Genomic DNA, 23,907 nt, shown 5'->3' on the forward strand with positions numbered 1-23,907 from the left:
AAAACTCAAGCAGCAGAATTCATAACAGTGCAGCACGAGGATGCAAAAACACAATATGTCGCACAAAACAACGTATTGCATCAAACGGCAAGACAAAACCAAAGAAATACAATACAGTCCAAGACCATAAAAGAAAAAAATGAGGTAAATATTGTAGGTAGACGCGGTATAGCAAATCAATGCACCCATTGGTTTGGTAACAATACAGTAAAACCTATGCAAACATTGTCCAACATTGTCATCTTATCGAAGGCTCTTGTGTTCAACAGAAAGCATTGTGGCGACCAATTGTTCTTGACTAATTTGCATCAAGGTGAGAGCTTACTTATCCCGGCCAGTCAGCTGACAACAAGCCGACAGCCCGTCTGCTGTCACAATAGACTTTGGACCAATCCTACCGCCGCTTTGATTTTCGGCCTTTGTTACCCCGGGCCGGCTGCCGTCGCTAATCCCGGGCAAAGGCGTCTTCCGTCCTCTTCTGACGGTCAGCTGTTTGCCTGATCTGAACAAACAGCTGGAGTGACACCTTCACGCTGTGGAATAATATGAGGAAGTATTGCTTTAGGCTTTGTAAATCTCACTGGATTGATTTGATTGGAGGGAGACAATCATGACAAAAGCGGCGTGACTGCCCCTGGTAATCCGCAGAGGATTCTTTTGTGAAGGAAAATGTGACCATGTTACAAGGTGGGGATTTTACTGTCATTTTGTCATTGGTAGTTTTTTCAGTCATTTATCTCCTGGGTGGCGAGAGCCTATCCTGGCTGACTTTGGAGGCTACACCCGAGACTGGTCGCCGGTCAAAATCATACCACCACTACTGAGAATCGAGCCCACCTTGCCCACAATGAAGACACGGAAGTTAACCACTACACCATCAGGTGGCTCAATTGCAACATGAGTTCTCGATCAGTTTTAGGTCAATGTGATACCTTTGTCCTTTGTTGTTGTTTTTTTATCCGTTGTACTTTGACGGAAAAATGTTTACATTTCAAAACAATAATTGTTCTTGTTTAAATTCATAATGTTTTTAAGTCAATTGCTTCACATTTTGCATGTTGCCATATTAAATTTCAAGCTAAACTGTGTTAATTCTACTGTTTGGATTTGATACTTTTTATACATATGACATGATAAATATATATCATATTAATAATAATTAAAAACATGTTAAAGTGGAACTATATTTTTCTTAGTTTGATCCTTAAAATTGATCTTAAAACATACATTTTTTATATGTATTGTCTGTTGAATACAAACAACTCTGATCCACCCTCATCCAGGACAAGAAAGTTCCATAGCTACAGCTGTCACAATGCGGAAAACAACGCCCCCTCGCCCCCCATCAAGGACAAAAGTGAACTATAAAAGACCCCGTGATTCCGACGCTTCATCTTCTACCAGCTTTAAGCGTAGCGACTGTCACTGGCAACAATGAGCAGCGATGGCGAGATGGCAATCTTCGGGCCCGCCGCCCAATACCTCCGAAAGTCCGAGAAGGAACGAACGGAGGCGCAAACTCGACCCTTTGACAGCAAAACGGCTTGTTTTGTCAGCGATGACAAAGAGTTATACGTCAAAGCCACCATCCAATCCAAGTCGGAAGGAAAAGTCACTGCCAAGACTGAAGATGACAGGGTGGGTGTTGATCTACCTTCATAGTTCGTATTTCCCATTTATGCTTTGACTTTTGTCCATAGACGTTGACCATGAGGGATGACCAAGTATTCCCGATGAATCCTCCCAAGTTTGACAAGATCGAGGACATGGTCATGATGACGCACCTCCACGAACCGGCCGTGCTCTTCAATCTGAAGGAACGCTACGCCGCCTGGATGATATACGTAAGTGTCGGAAATAATCCCGAAATGAAGGTAAATGGCGGTATTGAAATCTCTTGCCACGCAGACGTACTCTGGTCTTTTCTGCGTGACCGTCAACCCTTACAAATGGCTGCCAGTCTACAACCCAGAAGTGGTTCAGGCCTACCGAGGAAAGAAAAGGATGGAGGTTCCACCTCACATCTTCGCATTGTCTGATAACGCCTATCAATCCATGCTGACGGGTAATTGGGAGTATAATGCAAAGTTTTTTGCTTCATTTTTTGATCACCCGATTTGTTTTCTTTTCGTCCACAGATCGTGAAAACCAGTCGATCCTCATCACGTAAGTAGAGGTCCATGTTTTTAATAAATACGCTGCTCGACAAGTAATGAATGGCTTTTATTCCCAAGAACTGATAATAAGAGTTCTTTTAAGTATTTGTGGCCATTTCAGGTCGTTTCTGAGATTCAAATAGCCTGAATTTATGGGTTCCCAATCTATTGTTTCCAGTGGAGAATCCGGCGCAGGAAAGACAGTCAACACCAAGCGGGTTATTCAGTACTTTGCCACCATTGCCGTGTCTGGAGACAAGAAAAAGGAGGCCATCAGTAAAATGAAGGTTGGTCCTCGATGGTTCATTGGAATCCAGATGGCCGCTTGAGCACTTTGCTAATCGGCAGGGAACGCTGGAGGACCAAATTATCCAGGCCAACCCCTTGCTGGAGGCTTTTGGCAATGCCAAAACTGTCAGGAACGACAACTCTTCTCGCTTTGTGAGTCAATATGTTCCTAAAGAAGAAGCAAATATAATCTTCTACCACCTTAAAACCAAACTGGTCCTTTCAGGGTAAATTCATCCGAATACATTTTGGCGCCACTGGCAAACTGGCATCGGCAGATATTGAAACATGTATGTTTTACCATGATATTATTATTTGACCTACTAGTTTAGCAAGATCAATTCCACTAAAAGTCACTATTCATTTATTTTTGAAAGACCTGTTGGAAAAGTCTAGAGTTTCCTTCCAGTTGGCTGCCGAGAGGAGCTATCACATCTTCTATCAACTGACTTGCAATAAAAAGCCGGAACTTATCGGTAAAATGAGCTTGAGACTCAATATCCTCTCAGTGGCATGTCTTAAAAAATATATATGTCATCCTCTTCATCCTTAGATCTGCTCCTCATCACCACCAACCCTTACGACTTTGCCTATGTCAGCCATGGGGAAATCAGCGTGAAAAGTATTGATGATGCTGAAGAGTTAATGGCGACAGACGTAAGTAAACACATTCAAAAACGATTTGGGTCGAGCATAGGTGCCAAACTGGTGGCTCCAGGGCCAAAATTGGACCACCACGACATCTTGTGTTCCTAGTGAAAGAAAATATTACTTTTTTTTTAAACAAAATCCCCAAATTAAAAGAAAAATAATTAGGATATTCTTTGCAGATTGTTAAAAATGGAAGCATATAACAGTTGAAAATGAAAAATATAAATCGAAATATATTTTGTTAATTGTATCACATTTAACTGGCAATTATGGGGCTAGGTATCCCATCCATTTGATCAAAAATTTGACAGCCTTCCGATATAAGATTGACGGTGAGATGGTTTATGCTCCAGGAGGCTTTCGACATTCTGGGTTTCACGCCAGATGAAAAAATGTCCCTGTACAAACTAACGGGAGCTGTGATGCATTACGGGAACATGAAGTTCAAGCAGAAACAGCGAGAGGAACAGGCAGAACCAGATGGCACTGAAGGTCAGCCTCATTCCTCACACTCTAAATGCTATAACAATGGCCAGTCCATCTACTACACACAGTCTATCATCAGGGTTTTTTTTTCTGTTTTACATTATCGCAGAAATATCTGAAATCTACTACATAGGCTGTTCTAGTCTATGTCATAATTTGTTATGGTCACCTTTTCAGAAATTCATTTTCTACGGTCAGATTTGAAATGGAAGCTACTTTCCATTATATTTCTGGCCAAAAAAATGTCATTTTTCATAGTTTTAATATCATCTGGTGGGCCATAATGTCTTCTAACAGGGCTGCCAAAATTACTCCGTTAATAAATTGACAGATTTTCCCAATCATTCTGATCAATAAATAATTTTTAGACATTCAAATTAGTACAGATATTCTGCAATTATTGATATAAAAAGGGAAAACACAGGAAATATTCCATAAACATCTCAAATCTGCATTTAAATTTGACCATTAAAAAAAAACTCTGCACTCATTTTCTTCAAAATGATTTTTGTTGAATCTTACCACATAAGCGAAGACTGAAACCACAACTTTTTGTCTGTATTTCTTCAATTTTTTTTTCGTCTCACAATTCCAGAGGCTGACAAGGCTGCGTATTTGATGGGTCTCAACTCAGCTGACCTTCTGAAAAACCTGTGTTACCCCCGCGTAAAAGTGGGCAACGAGTACGTCACCAAAGGCCAAAATGTACAACAGGTACGACTACACCCGCCAGCTCGCACGTCTTTGTTGTTAATTACATGCTACATTTCGCCAACAAGTGGATGAAGGAAGCGAGACTATGTAGCCTAATTTCACGCATGGTGTGTTTGGCCTGCTGAAGGCGCTGAATTGTGTCACCTCTTTTAAAAATGTAAGAGGTTTATGTCGACTGTGAATGAAAAGACATTTAATTCCCCAAATCCAGTTAACGCTGCAGTTGAACCGATATTCTTCTTTTCTGGTTCAGGTGTACAATTCCATTGGTGCTTTGGCCAAATCTGTTTATGAAAAGATGTTTTTGTGGATGGTGCAACGCATCAACCTGCAGTTGGACACCAAGCAACCTAGGCAACACTTTATCGGTGTTCTGGACATTGCTGGATTTGAAATCTTTGATGTAGGTCACCCTATCCAGAAAAATTATATAAAAATACATAGTATATAGTTCAGAAATTGAAAAAAAGTACATGTTCCTTAGCAAAGTTCTTGCCACTGGGAATTGTTTGACACTTGAACTTTATCCAAAGTTCAACAGCATGGAGCAACTCTGCATCAACTTTACCAATGAGAAGTTGCAGCAGTTTTTCAACCATCACATGTTTGTACTGGAACAAGAAGAGTACAAGAAAGAAGGCATCGACTGGGAATTTATCGACTTTGGCATGGACCTGGCGGCCTGTATTGAGCTCATTGAGAAGGTAGATTAGTCATTTTTAGGTGCAGTAATCTCAAAAGCAGATTTTAACAGCTCTGTATTTTTGTGTCCAAGCCAATGGGAATTTTCTCAATCTTAGAGGAAGAGTGTATGTTCCCCAAATCCACCGACGTGTCCTTCAAGAACAAACTTTACGACCAACACCTCGGAAAGAACAATTGCTTCCTAAAACCCAAATTGGTCAAGGGAAAGCCAGAAGCTCACTTCTCGCTTTTACACTACGCCGGTATGGTGGACTATAACATTAGCGGCTGGCTGGAGAAGAACAAGGATCCGCTGAATGAGTCTGTGGTTCAGCTCTACCAGAAGTCGTCGGTTAAGATCTTAGCGACGCTTTATGTCACCTTCTCTGGAACAGATGGTGAGTTGACATTTTATCTAATTTTGTCAAAAACGTAGAAACTTGAGATGAAGAGATTGAATTGTTTTGGATATGTTAAGATGCACCAGCTGGGGGCAGCAAAAAGGTCTCCAAGAAGAAGGGAGCATCATTCCAAACAGTATCAGCATTGTTCAGGGTAGGTATTTTAGCTTTTCTCTATTGAATTAGCATCTGCTTCGAGTCCAAAACTCCAGATCCTTTTCCAAAGAAACCATTGGTAACTTGCAATCTTTTACACTCCAAAAATAATTTAGCATTCTTCCTTCCAGGAGAATCTTGGGAAGCTTATGACAAACCTGAGAACCACTCATCCCCACTTTGTGAGATGTCTCATTCCAAATGAGACAAAAACTCCAGGTAGACCACCTTCGTCTTTGTCCGATCTACTGCCTTTGTTAACTGGATCTTCTGTATGAACGTTCTACACAGGAACAATGGATAACCAGCTAGTCCTCCACCAACTGCGCTGCAATGGCGTCCTGGAAGGTATCCGCATCTGCAGGAAAGGATTTCCTAGCAGGATTATTTATGGAGACTTCAAGCAAAGGTAATCCTATGTTTTGGTGCGCATTAAACATGAGCTTGGTTGTTGATCAAAACCTGTTGCTGCTTTTGCAGGTACCGGATTCTTAACGCCAGTGCTGTTCCAGAAGGACAATTCATGGATAACAAGAAAGCAGCAGAGAAACTTCTGGGCTCCATCGATGTGGATCACACGCAGTACAAGTTTGGACACACAAAGGTTTTGCTTCATTAAGTGTATTGTTGACAATACTAGAAAAGACTTTAAGTCCACTTTAATGATGGCAATGTGACTTGAAAGGTGTTCTTTAAAGCTGGTTTGTTGGGTGCTCTGGAGGAGATGAGAGATGAACGATTAGCTCAAGTGGTCCAGTCCACTCAGGCACTTTGCCGAGGCTATCTGGTCCGACTTGAGTGCCAGAAAATGATGGCCAGGAGGTAATGCAAGTATGGGAAGTATAAAAATATTCTCCAGTTTTACATGGAGTGCTAATATTTTTTGTCGATGAAAGGGAGGGGATATACACCATACAGTACAACTTCCGTTCCTTCATGAATGTCAAACACTGGCCGTGGATGAAGCTCTACTTCAAGCTCAAACCACTGCTCAAGAGCGCCGAGGCCGAGAAGGAAATGGCCCAATTGAAGGTGGACTTTACCAAGCTCAAAGAAGATTTCTCCAAGTCGGACAACAGACGGCGGGAAATTGAAGAGAAAATGGTTTCTGTTGTTCAAGAACGGAATGATCTGCTTCTTCAAATCCAGGCGGTAAGTTTTCTAATGATTCATTACATGGGATATGGCTAAATTATGGGTCTGGGATTTTCTGGAAGTTGACCGCGTGTTTCATCATGTCAGGAGTCGGACAACTTGTTGGATGCCGAGGAACGCTGTGAGGGCCTCATCAAAAGCAAGATCCTAATGGAGGCCAAGCTAAACGAAGTGATGGAGAGAATGGAGGATGAGGAAGAACTGAATGCCGAGTTGACGGCAAAGAAGCGAAAGCTCGAAGACGAGTGTTCAGAACTCAAGCGGGATATTGATGACTTGGAGCTGACCTTAGCCAAAGTGGAGAAGGAGAAACATGCAGTGGAAAATAAGGTTAGTTGACATACTGAGAAAGGCTTCCCAGGATGCTAAAACATCTCATGGTCACTTTGTCTCTGTTAAAAGGTGAAAAACTTGACTGACGAGATCATGAGTCAGGATGAGAACATGAGCAAATTGTCTAAAGAGAAAAAAGCCCTTCAAGAAGCCCATCAGCAGACTTTGGATGACCTGCAGGCTGAAGAAGAAAAGGTTAACATTCTCAGCAAAGCCAAAACTAAGTTAGAGCAGCAGGTTGACGAGGTTAGTCCGTTTGCAATCACAAAAATGTTAAGAATTATTGATGTTTTCCATTTCTGTTGAAAACAAAACTCATCTTGTATAGTTGGAAGGTTCTCTGGAGCAAGAGAAGAAGATCCGAATGGACCAGGAAAGAGCCAAAAGAAAATTGGAGGGTGATCTTAAACTTTCTCTGGAGTCCGTTATGGATCTAGAAAATGAAAAGCAGCAGCTGGATGAGAAACTTAGAAAGTATGTTGATAGAATTCAACTAATAATCAAACCAGGAAACCTCTTCAATTGGTTGATTGATTTTCTTCTTGTACGTCTTTTTTCCATGTTGGTGAATTCATCTGAACCACCATCTAAAGAAAGGATTTTGAAACTTCCCAGCTGCAGACAAAGGTCGAAGACGAACAAGCTCTTGGATCACAGCTACAGAAAAAAATCAAAGAGATCCAGGTCAGATCCATCAAATACACATGATTTCCACACTTTCCATTGAGCCCGTTTGTCATCTATAGGCCCGATCAGAAGAGCTGGAGGAGGAAATCGAGGCGGAACGTGCCGCCCGAGCCAAAGCGGAGAAACAGAGATCCGATATATCTCGCGAGTTGGAGGACATCACCGAGAGGCTGGAGGAGTCCGGGGCGTCCACCGCCATCCAGGTGGAAGCCAACAAGAAGCAAGAGGCTGAGTTTCTTAAGCTACGCAGAGAGCTGGAAGAGCGGTCGCTCCAACACGAGGCCACATCCGCCGCCATGCGCAAGAAACATGCAGACACCCTGGCCGAGCTGGGGGAACAACTAGACAACATCCAGCGAGTCCGCCAGAAGTTGGACAAGGAAAAGAGCGAGCTGCGTTTGGAGATGGACGATCTGTCGAGCAACTTGGAGAGTGTGGCCAAAGCCAAGGTGAGCTTCATCAAAAAACATCAAGATAGTGTTCCAAACGAGACTTTTTCTTCCGAGTAGATTCACTTGGAGAAAACCTGCCGCTCACTCGAAGATCACCTTGTCGAGATTAAGGCCAAAGAGGAGGAGCAGCAGAAGTTACTGAATGATGCGTCCACTCAAAATACTCGACTGCAGACTGAAAATGGTGAGAAAGGTCAAATCCTCTTAGGGTTAGATGACAGCAAGGGAATCTTTGAAGTCATCTTCCAAATCCATTTACATCGTAATTGAGCAAAACATTGTTTTTGCCATCCACTTTAGTCGAAATGTCTCGTCAACTTGAGGAGAAACAAGCACTTCTGTGTCAGCTCTCTCGAGGAAAGCAAAGCTACATCCAACAAATTGATGAGCTAAAAAGACTTCATGAAGAGGAAATGAAGGTGAGTGCAGACCAGTTGATGTAAAGTACAGAACCAACTAAAAAAAACTGTCTGACGGTCATTTGCAAATAGGCAAAGAATGCGCTAGCCCACGGTTTGCAGTCCGCGCAACACGATTGCGAGCTTCTGAGAGAACAATACGAGGAAGAGCAGGAGGCCAAGGCAGAGCTTCATCGTTGCCTATCTAAGGCCAACTGCGACGTGGCCCAGTGGAGAAACAAATATGAGACAGACGCCATCCAGCGTAATGAAGAATTGGAGGAAGCCAAGTGAGAACCATGAACTCAATCGGGTGTCTTGTACTACGTGGGCCTTATACGGCCATGATGGTGTGCTTGTTCTCTGGCAGGAAAAAGTTGGCGTTGCGTTTGCAAGAATCAGAAGAAGCCGTAGAGGCCGTCAACTCCAAATGTTCATCTCTGGAGAAGACTAAGCAGCGGCTGCAAGGAGAAGTGGAAGACCTGATGATGGATATAGAGAGGTCCAATGCCGCGGCTGCTACTTTGGACAAAAAGCAAAGGAACTTTGATAAGGTTTTTCTGCTCTGACCAGGCTTGAATTGCGATAAAGTTGCAGAAATTTGAGGCTGTACAACATATGTGTGCAGGTTTTAGCTGAATGGAAGCAGAAATATGAAGAGGGACAAACAGAACTGGAGTCGGCACTCAAAGAAGTGCGTACTTTGGGAACTGAGAACTTTAAGATGAAGAATGCTTTTGAAGAATGCTTGGAACAACTGGAGACCTACAAACGGGAAAACAAGAACCTTCAGCGTAGGTCTATGTGTAGATTCTCAGTTTTAGTAAATCCCTGTTGGGTCAACAGTGGCTTTAACCGAAAAAAAAACAAGTTTATTCTGTTCATTGTGAGAGGATTTGTTTATTTTCCTCAGAGGAGATTATGGATATCACCGAGCAAGTTGGGGAAATGGGAAAAAACATCCACGAGCTTGAAAAAGGCAAGAAACAAGCCGAGCAGGAAAAGTTGGAGGCCCAAACATCTCTGGAGGAAGCCGAGGTGACCTCACCATCAGGGGGGGACACGTATCGTCCACATAATTCCTCCCTGTGGTAACGCTTGACTTATTTAGGCCTCCCTGGAACACGAGGAGTCCAAGATTCTCCGGGTCCAGCTAGAACTTAACCAGGTAAAGAGTGAAGTGGACAAGAAGATAGCCGAAAAGGACGAAGAGCTGGATCAGATGAAGAGAAATAGCCAACGGATTGTTGACTCCATGCAATGCAACCTGGACGCCGAGGTGAGGAGCAGAAATGACGCACTACGAGTTAAGAAGAAAATGGAGGGGGACCTAAATGAAATGGAGATCCAGCTCAGCCATGCCAATAGGCTGGCAAGCGAGGCTCAGAAACAGCTGAGGAACATTCATACCCAGCTGAAGGTGAGTCATTTCTGCCAAGAAATGCATAGATAGCAATTTTATCAATGCTTTAGTTTAAAATCCTGTGTTAGGATGTTCAAATCCAGCTGGATGATGTCCTGAGGAGCAACGAGGACATGAAGGAACAAGTCACCATGGCTGAGCGTAGAAGCAACTTGGTACAGTCGGAAATGGAAGAAATCCGAACCGCCCTGGAACAGACGGAGAGGAGCCGCAAATTAGCGGAACAGGAGTTGTTGGATGCTGGTGAAAGAGTCCAGTTACTCCACTCGCAGGTTTGAAAGACGCTTTGGACCAGTGAAAAGTTCGAAATTCCAACCAATCGTTATACGTTTCTTTATAGAACACCAGTCTGTTGAACAGCCGCAAAAAGTTGGAGGTGGACCTGTCTCAAATTCAAGGCGAGATGGACGATAGCCTACAAAGTGCTCGGAATGCGGAGGAAAAAGCCAAGAAGGCCATCACTGACGTACGTTGACCTCCAAAGTAGAACATTCCAGTCAAAAGCAGCAACAATGTATACTCTCGTCTGCATGGACAGGCCGCCATGATGGCCGAAGAGCTGAAGAAGGAGCAAGACACCAGCGCACACCTGGAGAGGATGAAAAAGAACCTGGAAACCACCGTCAAGGATCTGCAACAACGTCTGGATGAGGCTGAGAGCCTGGCTATGAGGGGCGGGAAGAAGCAGCTACAAAAACTGGAAGCCAGGGTGAGGATGAGGTTCTTAAATAAGATCTAAGAACATCTGAAAAGCCTTCAACGAGAAGAAGACTTCCTAATCTGCACACTTTCAGGTGCGGGAGCTGGAAAATGAACTGGAGGGGGAGCAAAGACATGGTTCCGATGCTGTGAAAGGGGCAAGAAAGCTGGAACGCAAGATTAAGGAACTTACCTATCAGGTAAGGGAGAAGAAATACAACATATGTTAAGGTTTAGCATAAACATCCTACTTGTAAAGAAGTTTAACCAATCGCACGTCAAATAAACTCAGTGTGTTATTCCTCCACATAGTCGGAGGAGGAAAAGAAGACCGGCATGAGGCTGCAGGAGCTGGTGGACAAACTCCAGCTGAAGGTCAAAGTGTACAAGCGGCAGGCTGAGGAAGCGGTGAGCAAGAAGTGGCTTTTCGCAACATTTTCAGTCCGTCTTGTTCAGTTTTTTAGACTTGATCCTTCGTCCTGACACAGGAGGAGCAAGCCAACGTCCACATGACCAAACTGAAGAAGGTCCAGCACGAGCTGGAGGAGGCCGAAGAGCGAGCGGATATTGCCGAGTCGCAGGTGAACAAGATGAAAGTCAAGAATCGGGACATGGCCAAGGTGAAAAATAGCATTTTTTTGTAATTTACTACTCTAAATCTACCTGAAGTTCCAATGACTGATTTTTTTTTTATACAGAGTAAAGACAGCGGGGAGTAATTGTCACTTTGGACCGTCATCAAGACAAATGTGTGCTGTGAATTGCAATGTTAGACAGCCAATACATAAATAATTATAATAGTTATGTTTTGACGTGATATGGTTCAGTCAAAAATTGTGCTAAATATTCATGGCATTTATTCAAAAGAACTTCATTATGAAACATGAATCGAGAGTCACAAAATTAAAAATTCACATCTGATGTCAGATATATGTGAAAATATGTCCCAAATATACCAAAAGATCTGAAAATTTGAAGTTTTAAATGGACATGCATATTGGTTGTGACTGAAATAAAAGTTTAGCTTACATTTAAAAACTATTTGCCTCTTTTTTTCACTATTGCATACAAACTGAGGTAAAATGTATACTTATTATGCAAAAGTGGGGATAAATAATAATATAAATACTTCTAATCAAAGGGAGAGAACAACAAAATCTCCTTCAATATAAAGAGTCAAAATATATTACATTAAGACATATTTAAAGGTCATAAAATTGGTACAAACCTCAAACAATAAAGTGAAGTGGACAAATAAATGTATGTCACTATTTTTCATCACTGCCATTGAATTTGTTTCCAGGTGTGTTAGTACTTTTAACCAATCAGAGTCAAGTTTCTCAAAATGCAGGTGAATGAATCAGTGGTTTGCATTGCAAACAAAGTTTGCCTATCTTAAATGTCTACTTTCTCTAATTCTCTAATTTAAATTAAAACTTACATTGGAATGAATGTGTGCACTTTCAACAAAAGTAATTTAAAAAAATAATCATTTTAAAGTGTTATAATGAATAATGCTGGAATTAAAAGAGAAAAAAACAAACCAAAACATCTCCAGAAACAACAACAGATGTAAGTACTTTGTCTTTATTTGTTCATATTTAGATAATACTTTGCATGTCACTTCTGCCAGTCAGTGTACTTTTCAGTGTAATGTTTTTGCTTGTTTTTTTTATTACTAGTATTATCATTTAATGTTATTTGACCAAACATGCAATATGATAAATAGCATTAGAGGTCGTCTGTCTCCAGGTTTTGCTACTCTCCCTGTCCTTCATTTGCCTGAAATGACAACAATATCACAAGCGCAAAAGTTATTTACACTTTAAACTCCTCATCCATGCCAATAAAAAAAACATCTCTTACTAACATGGTCATTTTTTTAAATCAATTTTATGTCAAAAATGTCATCTACATTTTAAAATGCTCATCCATGCCAGTTAAAAATCTATTTTTCTGTCGTTTCTTTAAGTTTTTATTAAAAATTGCAGTTTCTTGGTAATGGCAGTTGCTATAAAATCAAAACGGACACTTTGGAAAAGGTTGTATCCGGATAGGAAATGGAGTGAGATGCTGCCTACCTTTGGACCAATGTCCCGGCTCTTGGCTCGCATCTTGTTGGCAAGCGATTCCGCCACGTCAGCTCTCTCTTCGGCCTCTTCCAACTCGTGCTGAGACTTCCTAAATCTGGCCATATGCATATTGGCCTGCTCCTCCTATAGGACAAATCCTATAAGTACAGCATCTCACTTGACAATTTCTTTGGGTCCTACTTACAGATTCTTCAGCATGGCGTTTGTAAGCCTTCATTTTTATCTGCAACTTGTCTACCAAGTCCTGCAGTCGAATATTTGTCTTCTTGTCTTCGTCGGCCTGAAAGACGCAATGTCCCAGATCAGTAAAGACGTTCGGTTGAGTTTAAAAGTTGTCCTAACGTACCTGGTAACTCAGTTCTTTAACTTTCCTCTCGTATTTGCGGACTCCCTTGACGGATTCGCTGGAACGCTTTTGCTCGGCTTCCAGTTCGGTCTCGAGCTCACGGACCTGAACGAGCGCATTTTTGTGAACACAAGTTGAGGTGAAAGGTTCAAATAGTGTGAATGTTGTCTCACTCTGGTCTCCAACTTCTGCATCTGTTTCTTTCCACCCTTCATTGCTAAATTCTCTGCTTCATCTAAGCGGTGCTGCAGGTCTTTGACCGTCACCTCCAGGTTCTTCTTCATCCTCTCCAGGTGGGCACTGGTGTCCTGTTCCTTTCTCAGTTCTTCAGCCATCATGGCAGCCTGGAACCACAGTTTGCACCAGTTCATTTAGACTCAACAGTGTGGAATTTCCTCACTCTGGAAAATCATGTCTTGAGAAATGAAGGATTGGTCTACTTACATCCGTAATGGCTTTCTTGGCCTTCTCCTCGGCATTCCTGGACTCCTGAGTGGCTTCTTCTATTTCACCGTGAAGCTGCGTAACGTCGGTCTCAAGCTTCTTTTTGGTGTTGAGGAGACTGGTGTTCTGGCAAAACCAACCATGAAGGTGAAGTAAAACCATGGGAGACTGATTCTATTCCAATGGATTCAAGGCTTGATTCAAGACACCTGAGAATGAAGAAGTCCTGCACGCTCGCTGGCATCAATCAATTCCTGTTCAGCCACTTTGCGACTCCGCTCCGATTGTTCCGCAACTGCCCGAAGCTCTTCGATCTCCGCCTGCATTAAGCCGGCCCGGCGCTCCAACATTGTGACTTGCTCCTTCATGTCATCTTGACCTCGAAGGGAATCATCCAAGTGGATCTGGGCCTCCTGAAAAAAAACACGTTAGATATTACACACAGATGTAAAAAGTCCAAATTGTATTACTTTTTCTTCAAACCTTTAGTTGCGCCTGAACGGTTCGTAGCTGCTTGAGAACTTCTGAGGCCTGCCTGTTAGCATGACCCAGTTGAATCTCCATCTCATTCAGATCTCCGTCCATTTTCTTCTTCACTCTCAGCGCGTCGTTCCTGCTCCGGACCTCGGCGTCCAAAGTAGTCTGCATGGATTCCATCACACGTTGGTTGTTCTTCCTCATCTGGTCCAGTTCTTCGTCTTTCTCTGCCACTTTCCTGTCCACGTCAGCTTTGACTTGGTTGAGTTCCATTTGGATGCAGAGGATCTTGGATTCTTCTTGTTCCAGAGATGCCTAAACGAGTGTTTGGTGTCACCATAGTTTGTGGTTTTTAAAGCATTTGGTAGCATACCTCAGCTTCTTCTAGCGCAGTTTGCATGTCGTATTTTTCCGTCTCCACATTCTTCTTGAATTTCTCCAATTCGTGGATCGTTTTTCCGCTCTCTCCAAGCTGTTCTGTCAGATCTGAGATCTCCTCTACAATGGACAATGAGACTTTGTTTATAAAATGATCAGAAAAGTCGATATTTACTTTGTGACTTTACGTTGCAGGTTCTTGTTCTCTCTCTTCATGGTCTCCAGATGATCCAGGGCTTCCTCGTAAGAATTTTTCAGTTTAAAAAGCTCCGTGCTCAACGATCTGGACTCTTTCTGAGCGCCTTCCAACTCGGCTTGAGATTCTTCATACTTCTGCTTCCACTCGGCTAAAATCTGAATTCAATGAAACACAATCATTCTTTAGCGTTGTTGCCATGGTTCTGGCATTTGACCAGCATCTCACAATTGCAGTACCTTATCAAAGTTTCTTTGCTTCTTATCCAATGTGGCCGCCACACTATTAGACCTTTCCACATCCACCATCAGATCCTCCATCTCATTTTGAAGTCGCTGTTTAGTTTTCTCCAGTGAGGCGCATTTTGAGTTGACAGCTTCTATCTGTTCTTCTGCTTCTTGCAGTCGCTGGGCCAACTTTTTCCTGAAGCAAACAAGAACATTTGAACTTTTAGGAATGATTCTGAGCATGGGTCTGCTTTTACTTGGCCTCCTCCAGTTCTTCAGTGCGTTGAATGGCGTCCGTTTCATATTTGTTTCTCCACAAAGCCACCTCAGTGTTAGCTTTGGACAAAGCACGCTGTAGCTCCGCCTTGGCCTCCTGTTCCTCCTCGTATTGTTCTCGGAGGAGGTCGCAGTCGTGACGAGATGATTGAAGGCCGTGTGCAAGAGCGTTCTTGGCCTGCGAAAGTCAACATGATGTCACTTATTTTATGAGTAAAAGCCACTAGTGAGGTAATGTAACGAATATTTAACGTGGGCCGGATCATTTTAAATATAATATTTGGATTTTTTATAAATGAATTTAAAAAAACTAGGTTAAAAGCCCTTAATATTCAATTTTTTATAGATCCAGAACAATGTTTATTTTAGCTTTTTTATATATATTTTGAGATTTTACAAAATTATTTTTGAACTAAAAACAGATGAAATTGATTAAAAAAAGACAATTATTGATTTGAAAGGGGAAAATCAGGAAATGTAATATACATCTATACTCTTCATTTAAAATTTGATCCTAAAACAGAAAGTCGGCATTCATGATTTACTTTACCGGGCCACACAAAATGATGCGGCGGGCCAGATTTGGCCCCCGGGCTGGCACTTTGAAACCTGTAGTATACATTAAGAAAGTGTAGTCTTTGATAACCTTTGTCTCGTCCTCCATGAGTCTTTTGAGATCGTCAATTTGTGAAGTGAATCCCTGTTTTCCTCTGGTCAACTGGGATATGAGAGTCTCTCGCTCCTCCATATGTCGGGATAACTCCGCTACAAAAGATGGCAATTTGTATTGAACTTTACGGGACACCATCATTCAGATCCTGAAAGAAATCCCCTTACCGTTCTCAGTTTGAAAACGTGCCCTCTGATTGGAAAGATCTGCAATATTACGGCTGTTTTCATCACTCTTGGCTTTCATCTCGACGAGCTGGTCTTCCAGGGAACGGCAATTTTTCTCCAAGTTGACCTAAATGGGAACAAATAGACTAGAAAATTGCTTCTGGAATATTCCAACCACCTCACCTTGATTTTAGCCACAGATTCCATGTTGGTGGACAAATCATCAATCTCCATCTTCAGTTCACTTTTCTCCTTCTCCAGTTTCTGCTTGATTCTCTGCAGGTTGTCCAGCTGCTCTCCAAGCTCGGCCATGCTGTCGGCGTGCTTTTTACGGAGTGCGGCGGACGTAGCCTCGTGATGCAACGTTGCTTCTTCCAAGTCCCGCCTGATTTTCAGGAACTCCGTCTCTCGTTTCTTATTCATCTCAATCTGAGAGGCAGTTGCACCTCCAGCCTCCTCCAACCTCTCGCTGATTTCTTCAATCTCTCGCGATAGGTCAGCCCTTTGCTTCTCCACCTTAGCCCGCATGGATCGCTCGGCTTCAACTTCTTCTTCCAGTTCTTCAATTCGAGCCTTTAAACAGAAACAGATGGATTTTTTAAAAAGACAAGTTATTGTCAATATAGTCTGACGGCATCTTTTACATGAAGTTCTTTCAGCTTCTTCTGAAGCTGGTTATTGATTGTCTGCTCATCTGCAATCTTGCTGATCAGCTGGCTGTTTTCAAACTCTTTTCTGTAGCAACCAGAAGATAAATATCAGATATATCTGATGGAACATGTGTGGTTTGAAATGATCACCTACTTCTTCATCCTTTCCTCATACTGTTGTTTGTCATTTTCCGCATCCATTAGGGTTTCTTGCGTCAGTTTAATATCTCCTTCCAGTTTGCGCTTCATCCTTTCCAGATCCATCCGAATCTTCTTTTCTTGCTCAAGTGAACCTTCAAGCTGTTTGAGGGGCAGTCAGATGGTTTAAATGAGCTGGCTCTGGACCTGGTTTATGTTGTATGTCGGCTGTGGACTTACATCATCCACCTGTTGCTCCAGCTTTGACTTGGCCTTTGTCAGCGAATTGACTTTGTCTTCTTCAGCTTGAAGGTCATCCATGGTCTGCTGGTGGGCTTCTTGAAGGGCTTTCTTCTCTTTGCTCAGTTTACCAAGACTTTCCTCCTGGCCCGCCAACTCCTCCACCAGATTTTTGACCTGCACAAATGTTGTCATTCGACTTTGTGTCTGAATAATGCAAAATAAGCAGGCGTTTCAATGGACAAACTTTGTTTTCAGTGGCATGTTTTTCTTTCTCCACTTTAGCCAAAGTGATTTCTAGGTCGTCAATGTCCTTCTTAAGCTCTGAACATTCATCCTCTAGCTTTCTCTTCTTGGTTGTTAACTCTGCATTGATTTCTTCCTCATCCTCCATCCTCTCTGTCACTTCTTTTAGTTTCGCCTCCAACTGGATTTTGCTTTTAATCAAACCCTCGCACCGTTCTTCTGCGTCACAGAGGTTCTCCGCGTCCTGAGGACGAAACAAGTCCAAAAGGATCAAGCGAGGTTGCCATCCAAGTGCTTTTACGACAAAATGATACTTACAGATTGCACTTGAAGTTGCAGATTATTCTTCTCCTGCAGCAGGGAAACCATTTTTTCCTCTAGCTCCTTCCTCTTGGATTCTGACTTGACCAAGTCCTCCTTGCATTTGATGAAGTCTTCTTTCATGGTGGCCATCTCCTTTTCCGTCTCTGCGCTCTTGAGGAGTGGCTTGATCTTGAAGAAAAGCTTCATCCAAGGCCAGTGTTTGACATTCATGAAGGATCGAAGGTTGTATTGTAGAATCCAAACGCAATCTCTATCAGATAAGCAAGTACCATGTTTTGCTTTGTACAGAAATCATTTGAAAAATTAAAGTAGGAGATTTGTCGTCATACTTTTGGGCAATCAAGTTGGAAAATTCTTTCCTCATCAGAAAACCCCGACAAACTGCTTGTGTTTGCGTCACGAGGGAAGCTAGTTTTTCATCTCGCAGCTCCTCCAGGTTTCCCAGTAGACCAGCTTTGAAAAAGACCTGTTAAAATATCAATTACTGTAAAAATGTTGTTTAAAAAAACTATTACAAGTATTACCTTTGTGGACCCAAAGCGATACTGGGTGTGATCAACATCAATGGACCCTAGAAGCTTCTCAGAAGCTTTCTTGCCATCGATAAATTGTCCTTCCGGGATAGCACTGGCATTCAAAATTCGATATCTGCTCATTTTGGATAAAGATCATTACAAACTGACAAGACTTTAACATCACTTAAATTTTGAAATATACACAACCTCTGCTTGAAATCCGCATAGATAATCCTGCTGGGAAATCCTTTCCTGCAGATACGGATTCCCTCCAGGACACCATTACAACGTAGCTGGTGGATGACCAAGTTATTGTCCATGATACCTGAAGAAAATGTATTGTTAAAATAATAGCTAAATGGAATATTTCATTTTTGTTGCTACATTTTGTCGTTACACTACCTGGTGTTTTAACCTCATTTGGAATTAGACAACGTACAAAGTGAGGGTGGGTGCTCCGTAAATTGGTCATAAGCTTTCCGAGATTTTCCTGAAAACAAGGGCCAAATGGTCTATTGGACATATTATGGCCTGATATATGAATATGTTAATGAGAAATCTTGATACCCTGAAAACTGCAGACACAGTCTGGAAGGATCCACCCTTCTTCTTTGCCCCCTTTTTACTAGCTTTGTCACCACCAGAGTCTGCAAAAATTAAAAGTTTTGCTTCATTTCAAGGACATTCATTTGAAAAACGCATGTCACATAACAGATTTCGAACCTGCATCAGTTCCAGAAAAGGATGCATAGAGGAAAGAAAGCAGTTTCATAGAAGACTTCTGGTAGAGCTGCACTACAGATTCATTAAGCGGGTCTTTGTTCTTCTCCAGCCAACCACTGATGTTGTAGTCCACTGTTCCGGCGTAATGCAGCAAAGAGAAGTGAGCTTCTGGTTTGCCTTTGACTACTTTGGGTTTTTGGAAAGCATTGTTTTTGCCCAGATGTTGGTCGTAGAGTTTGTTCTTGAAGGAGGTGTCTGACGCTTTGGGGAACATACACTCCTCTTCGAGGATGGAGAAGATGCCCATTGGCTAGTGGTTGAAGAAGACATTTTAATGCGATTTGACATTGGGAAATTTTGTCTACTTGGTAAATGCAGCCCACCTTTTCAATGAGCTCAATGCAGGCAGCCAGGTCCATGCCGAAGTCAATAAACTCCCAGTCGATGCCTTCCTTCTTGTACTCTTCTTGCTCCAGGACAAACATGTGATGGTTGAAAAATTGCTGCAACTTCTCGTTGGTGAAGTTGATGCACAGTTGCTCCATGCTGTTGAACTACACAAATAGACTAACTTGAGTACAGAGACCTCAACATCAACAGACCAAATTAGATTTTAGTCCTAACTCACGTCAAAGATCTCAAATCCTGCGATATCCAACACTCCGATGAAGAACTGCCTTGGTTGCTTGGTGTCCAACATCTCATTGATGCGGATCACCATCCACAAAAACATCTTCTCATAGACTGACTTTGCCAGAGCACCAACTGAATTGGTTACCTGTAGGAAGACATTTTGACATGCTACAATTCTTTTCATCGGATCTTGTAAAGGTACTTGTTTCTGCCATTGAATAAGTGTTGACTGAACATTAGTATGTCCTATAAATTGGTACCTGTGGGACGGTCTGGCCTTTGGTGACGTACTCATTGCCTACTTTAACGCGGGGGTAACAAAGGCCTTTTAGAAGGTCTGCAGAATTCAGCCCCATGAGGAAGGCCACTTTGTCAGCCACTGAGTGTCAAAAGGACAAAAAGGAGCCACATTTAAATATGAGTCTTTCACATGTAAGACAAAAAGCAGAGATGCTCACCCTCGGTGCCGTCAGGCTCCGCCTGCTCCTCTCGCTGCTTCTGCTTAAACTTCATGTTCCCATAATGCAACACGGCTCCCGTGAGCTTGTAGATTGACATTTTTTCTTCACTGCTGAAGCCAAGAACGTCAGTGGCGGTCTGTTGGGGCAACAAGTACTTTAGAGGAGATGGGGAATGATAGTTCTGTGCTATTACATTTAGAAGTAGCTCACATCTGTGGCCACAAGCTCTTCTCTGTCGTCAATGCTGGCGACAGTGATCTGCCCCTGACTTATCATGGGGAAGTCGTATGGGTTTGTAGTTATGAGCAACATTTCTGCAGAGACAAAAGAAAGAATCAAGCATTTCGTGGAATGTCTTGCTTAATCATGATTGTCATCCACCTATAAGCTCGGATTTGTGCCCGGTCATGATTTGGTAGAAGATGTGGTAGCTTCTTTCTTCTGTCAACTGGAATGTCACTCTTGACTTTTCCAGCAAATCTGCCATTAAGAAACATCATTACAGATGTTATCATTCAACAGGCATTGGGCAAGATGAAACTTACATGTTTCAATATCAGCTGAAGCCAGTTTCCCTGATGTTCCAAAATGAATTCTGATAAATTTACCCTAAAAAGTTAAGAATATCATTAAAGTGGGCAAGAAAATCAGGCAAATTATAATACTACAATACCACAAGTACGTTTGTGGTTTTATTTCCTCAAAGGTCGGGGTGCTTGACTTACAAAACGTGAGGAATTGTCATTCCTCACAGTCTTGGCATTCCCAAATGCCTCTAGCAAAGGATTTGCTGAAATGATTTGATCCTCCAGCGTTCCCTAAAAACACAAGAGTCCGACAATCAACTCGTATCCTGAGTGACGGCGACCTTTTCTGTGTCTGTACCTGTATTTTTCCTGATGTTTGTTCTTTCTTGTCGCTGCCCCCAGCCACTGCGATTGTCGCAAAGTACTGGATGACTCGCTTGGTATTGACAGTCTTCCCTGCACCAGATTCTCCACTGTGGAAACATCAGTTTATGCGCAAATGGTCCTCCATATGTTCCACAACCTTCAACCCAAAGTTATTCAAGTGACTCACGTGATCAGGACAGACTGATTCTCACGATCTGGCAGAATAAGAGAAGAGTTCAGTCCATATGAAAGCCAATACTGCTGATATATTTCTAAATTCACCTGTGAGCATGTTCTGATAGGCGTTATCAGACACCGAGAAGATATGGGGAGGAGCCTCCATTCGCTTTTTCCCCCTGTAGGCTGACACCACTTTTGGGTCGTACACTGGCAACAACTTGTACGGATTTACTGTCACACAGAAGAGTCCGGAATACGTCTGGAGATGGGAGTAAAGGGTTTAAGGGGTGAGCGGTGGTGAGAACTCGGCAAAAACTGGAAAAACTTACGTAAATCATCCACGCTGCATAACGATCTTTGAGGTTAAACAGCACAGACGCTTCATTGAGATGTGTCATCATGGCCATGTCCTCGATCTTGTCGTACTTTGGAGGATTCATGGGGTGGCAGTCTTCTTCCTTGACGGTTACCATCTAGGGTAGGCACAATACCAGTTAGTCTGACGCTATCCAAACTGGTTTAGGCCTTCTACTGACCTCGTTTGCTTCCGTCTTTACAGTAGCGCTACCACCTTCTTTCTTCTGGATGACACCTTTGATGTATAGATTTTTGGGGTCTGGCACAAAGCAGGCAGTTCTAGCGTCGAAAGGCCGGTTCTGTGCCTCGATGCGCTCCTTCTCAGGTTTGCGGAGAAAGATGGAGGCAGGCCCGTACTGGGCCATCTCGGCGTCACTGCTCATGGCGACTCCTAAGGATGAAATGGTCAGGAAGGCATTCCATATCACTGTACAGGATGGGTATCTAAACAATGACTTTAAAATGATCCCCATATTGGTACCATTTATTCAACAAATAGTGCTCCATTTGTCCAATTTGAACTGAGTTTCAGGGAAATGTGGATTTTGAGGAGTCAATTAGTAAAACCGCTTGGAACTCTTCTTTGTGGGAGTTTAGTGGAAAATATTTTGAGCTGAAATGATTTAGGTAAAAGACATTTAAATATCAAAACATTTTTGCATGTTGAACAAAAAATGGTCTCCGAAAACAAAGGAATGAAACTATTTTGTCAAAGTAAAGAGGAAAAATGACTGTATTTCTTAAAATTAAGAATTAGAATGAATGCTTACCCAAACGCATTTGAAACAATTACATTTTTTTGCATCAGCACTGCATTTTACTCAATGACACTTAACATCTCTCATGAACATTCATTAATATTCCAAAGAGATGCCATTGGTTATTTTGTGAAGAAGCAGCTTTCAAATAAAAGTCACTAAAACCAATACAGACTACCCATGAACTCACCTGAAAGTTGGGGTAACTTAGTCGACGGTGCTATGGATCAGTGTCCCGAATCAAAAGCTTGAGAGCAAGTCAACGATTACAGAGCTGGAGCTTCCTTTTATTGCGCTCTAGTACCATACACACAAAGTGGACATTCCAAACTTGGCAATGTGACTTTTCTGATGTCAAGCCGTCCGCATTATCGATCGCTGCTGTCTTAAGAATGACTCTTCCGGGAATAGGAAGACATCTTTGCCGACAGGCGATGATCCTTCAGCTCTATTTTTATGTCCAGTTGCCGCCACCATGGGCTTCTTTATTCCCAAATTGTTGTTAATATACACTATATTTTGTGACTAGAAAGACGTAATAAAGAAAAAAAGGTTTGATTGGCAAGTATAGGGGAGCCAAAAGATTGGAATAATGATCCAACAGGTTCAAACTTTATAAGTTTGACTTTGTGGAATGAGTTGTGCTGAAGATAAGATCGGCGGCATTGTTCTGACCGCTGTCGGAAGCTAAGGCTTCTAAGTCCGGGAAAGCTGCCTTGAAGGAGACGGAGCAGGTGGCTACAGTCAAGGATCAACACCAAGGTCAGGGGCCTTTCTGGACCCCCTGTGGGGGACTTCAGGCAAAAAGGACTAGAACACAATTCCACTTATAATGGGAAAGAATTGGGATTTTGCACTGTCTGCCCATACCAAATATGAGGTATTACACAGTCAAACATGGTCCTATTGGAACATGTATTAAAGCAGCCCGGGCCAAAGTTAACAGACCACCTTGTTTTCAAGTTAGAGGACGATAGCGTCTTGGTGGAGAACACATGTGAGCCGCTTTTAGCCAAGATGAGTGTGGGAAACCTAAGGCGTGGGTGGACCAGGGTGTGAACATTAACGTGGTGTGATGCGCTTTTAGTTCCTTGGACTTCATCCAGATTTTAATATAACTGCCACCATGTCACCATTATTTTTGAAAAAATCATGAAAACGGCACCAAAACACAATCTGTATGCATACTTGCTTAATTCTTGGGATTTTTAGAAGAGTTTTGTCGACTGCAAAAGATGCTTTAGAAGTGGCTATGACAAACAAGTTTGTTCTGATTGACTATCAACTTTGCATGTTGACAGGTCGTCAGACAGCGTATGTCCTCTAATCGGTCTGCGCTGACAGCCGCAGGCGGCCAGACGTAACTTTAACTGTTCTTCTGTAATTCCTCTTTGCTACTGAGACTGGCTTAGGAGTTCCACGTCCTAAAAACTGGTTTTCATTCTCCAAGATAATACGTCATTTCATTTGACCTAAGTATCCACTGAAATTGTGAGTACAAAGAAGGACATTGCAAGTGGAGCAGTTATCTGGTCAAGTTTTTATATAATTTCAAGACAAACAAATCTGTTTTTGGCCATCATATCCAGATATTTGAGTTTTTTTTGGAGATAAAAATCAGCAAAAATGGCTCAATCCTTTTGTGGCTCCAGTTTTTTTACCTAGTTCTACAATGTCTTGTGTGTCTTGCAACCAAGACATTTCTGGAATATGGGATGAAACAAAGTAATAATCTAATCTAATCTAAATCTTGGGGTTTTGCTTTGGGGGGCACACAATAATAAAAACAGTTCAACATAAAATACATTACACAATTACAAAGCACAGCAAAA

General features: G+C 42.3%; 2 protein-coding genes across 2 annotated transcripts; one reads left to right on the top strand and one right to left on the bottom strand.

Moving 5' to 3' along the window:
- Positions 1-799: 799 nt before the first annotated feature.
- LOC144208193 (myosin-2-like) lies at positions 800-11,526 on the top strand. The gene is made up of 40 exons (XM_077733912.1): positions 800-881; positions 1,284-1,638; positions 1,701-1,844; positions 1,909-2,065; positions 2,139-2,166; positions 2,335-2,443; positions 2,505-2,597; positions 2,671-2,734; positions 2,822-2,920; positions 2,998-3,101; positions 3,449-3,587; positions 4,177-4,295; positions 4,549-4,698; positions 4,829-4,999; positions 5,071-5,377; positions 5,458-5,534; positions 5,668-5,755; positions 5,828-5,945; positions 6,017-6,140; positions 6,222-6,358; positions 6,433-6,688; positions 6,779-7,021; positions 7,094-7,270; positions 7,353-7,498; positions 7,618-7,708; positions 7,771-8,160; positions 8,221-8,347; positions 8,464-8,582; positions 8,655-8,851; positions 8,932-9,115; positions 9,190-9,355; positions 9,475-9,599; positions 9,673-9,981; positions 10,053-10,256; positions 10,325-10,450; positions 10,523-10,693; positions 10,779-10,883; positions 10,996-11,091; positions 11,172-11,303; positions 11,382-11,526. Exons 2-40 carry the CDS (start codon positions 1,435-1,437, stop codon positions 11,400-11,402), a joined length of 5,817 nt encoding a protein of 1,938 aa, XP_077590038.1. The 5' UTR covers positions 800-881; positions 1,284-1,434; the 3' UTR covers positions 11,403-11,526.
- An 827-nt stretch (positions 11,527-12,353) lies between these two features.
- On the bottom strand, positions 12,354-21,700 carry LOC144208510 (myosin-1-like). Its single transcript, XM_077734406.1, has 39 exons — positions 21,497-21,700; positions 21,290-21,433; positions 21,063-21,219; positions 20,968-20,995; positions 20,773-20,887; positions 20,613-20,705; positions 20,433-20,496; positions 20,269-20,367; positions 20,098-20,201; positions 19,885-20,023; positions 19,687-19,805; positions 19,422-19,571; positions 19,177-19,347; positions 18,794-19,103; positions 18,638-18,717; positions 18,473-18,560; positions 18,278-18,395; positions 18,080-18,203; positions 17,885-18,021; positions 17,550-17,805; positions 17,233-17,475; positions 16,986-17,162; positions 16,762-16,907; positions 16,602-16,692; positions 16,141-16,530; positions 15,958-16,084; positions 15,767-15,885; positions 15,102-15,298; positions 14,857-15,040; positions 14,610-14,775; positions 14,417-14,541; positions 14,050-14,358; positions 13,776-13,979; positions 13,567-13,692; positions 13,296-13,466; positions 13,123-13,227; positions 12,961-13,056; positions 12,765-12,899; positions 12,354-12,465 (listed from the first exon to the last, which is right to left on the bottom strand). Exons 1-39 carry the CDS (start codon positions 21,698-21,700, stop codon positions 12,442-12,444), a joined length of 5,835 nt encoding a protein of 1,944 aa, XP_077590532.1. The 3' UTR covers positions 12,354-12,441.
- Positions 21,701-23,907: the final 2,207 nt, after the last annotated feature.

The sequence above is a fragment of the Stigmatopora nigra genome, chromosome 15, assembly GCF_051989575.1.
Source record: "Stigmatopora nigra isolate UIUO_SnigA chromosome 15, RoL_Snig_1.1, whole genome shotgun sequence".
Classification (NCBI taxonomy): domain Eukaryota; kingdom Metazoa; phylum Chordata; class Actinopteri; order Syngnathiformes; family Syngnathidae; genus Stigmatopora; species Stigmatopora nigra.

Excerpts from the sequence above, each read along its gene's own strand:
- LOC144208193 (XM_077733912.1), top strand. The coding sequence starts at position 1,435 with ATGAGCAGCGATGGCGAGATGGCAATCTTCGGGCCCGCCGCCCAATAC. Across the intron at positions 2,735-2,821 it reads ATCGGCAGATATTGAAACAT|ACCTGTTGGAAAAGTCTAGA; the intron begins GTATGTTTTACC and ends TATTTTTGAAAG. Across the intron at positions 6,689-6,778 it reads TGCTTCTTCAAATCCAGGCG|GAGTCGGACAACTTGTTGGA; the intron begins GTAAGTTTTCTA and ends TCATCATGTCAG.
- LOC144208510 (XM_077734406.1), bottom strand. The coding sequence starts at position 21,700 with ATGAGCAGTGACGCCGAGATGGCCCAGTACGGGCCTGCCTCCATCTTT. Across the intron at positions 19,348-19,421 it reads CAGGATTTGAGATCTTTGAC|TTCAACAGCATGGAGCAACT; the intron begins GTGAGTTAGGAC and ends CTATTTGTGTAG. Across the intron at positions 12,466-12,764 it reads GCCGGGACATTGGTCCAAAG|GCAAATGAAGGACAGGGAGA; the intron begins GTAGGCAGCATC and ends TTGTCATTTCAG.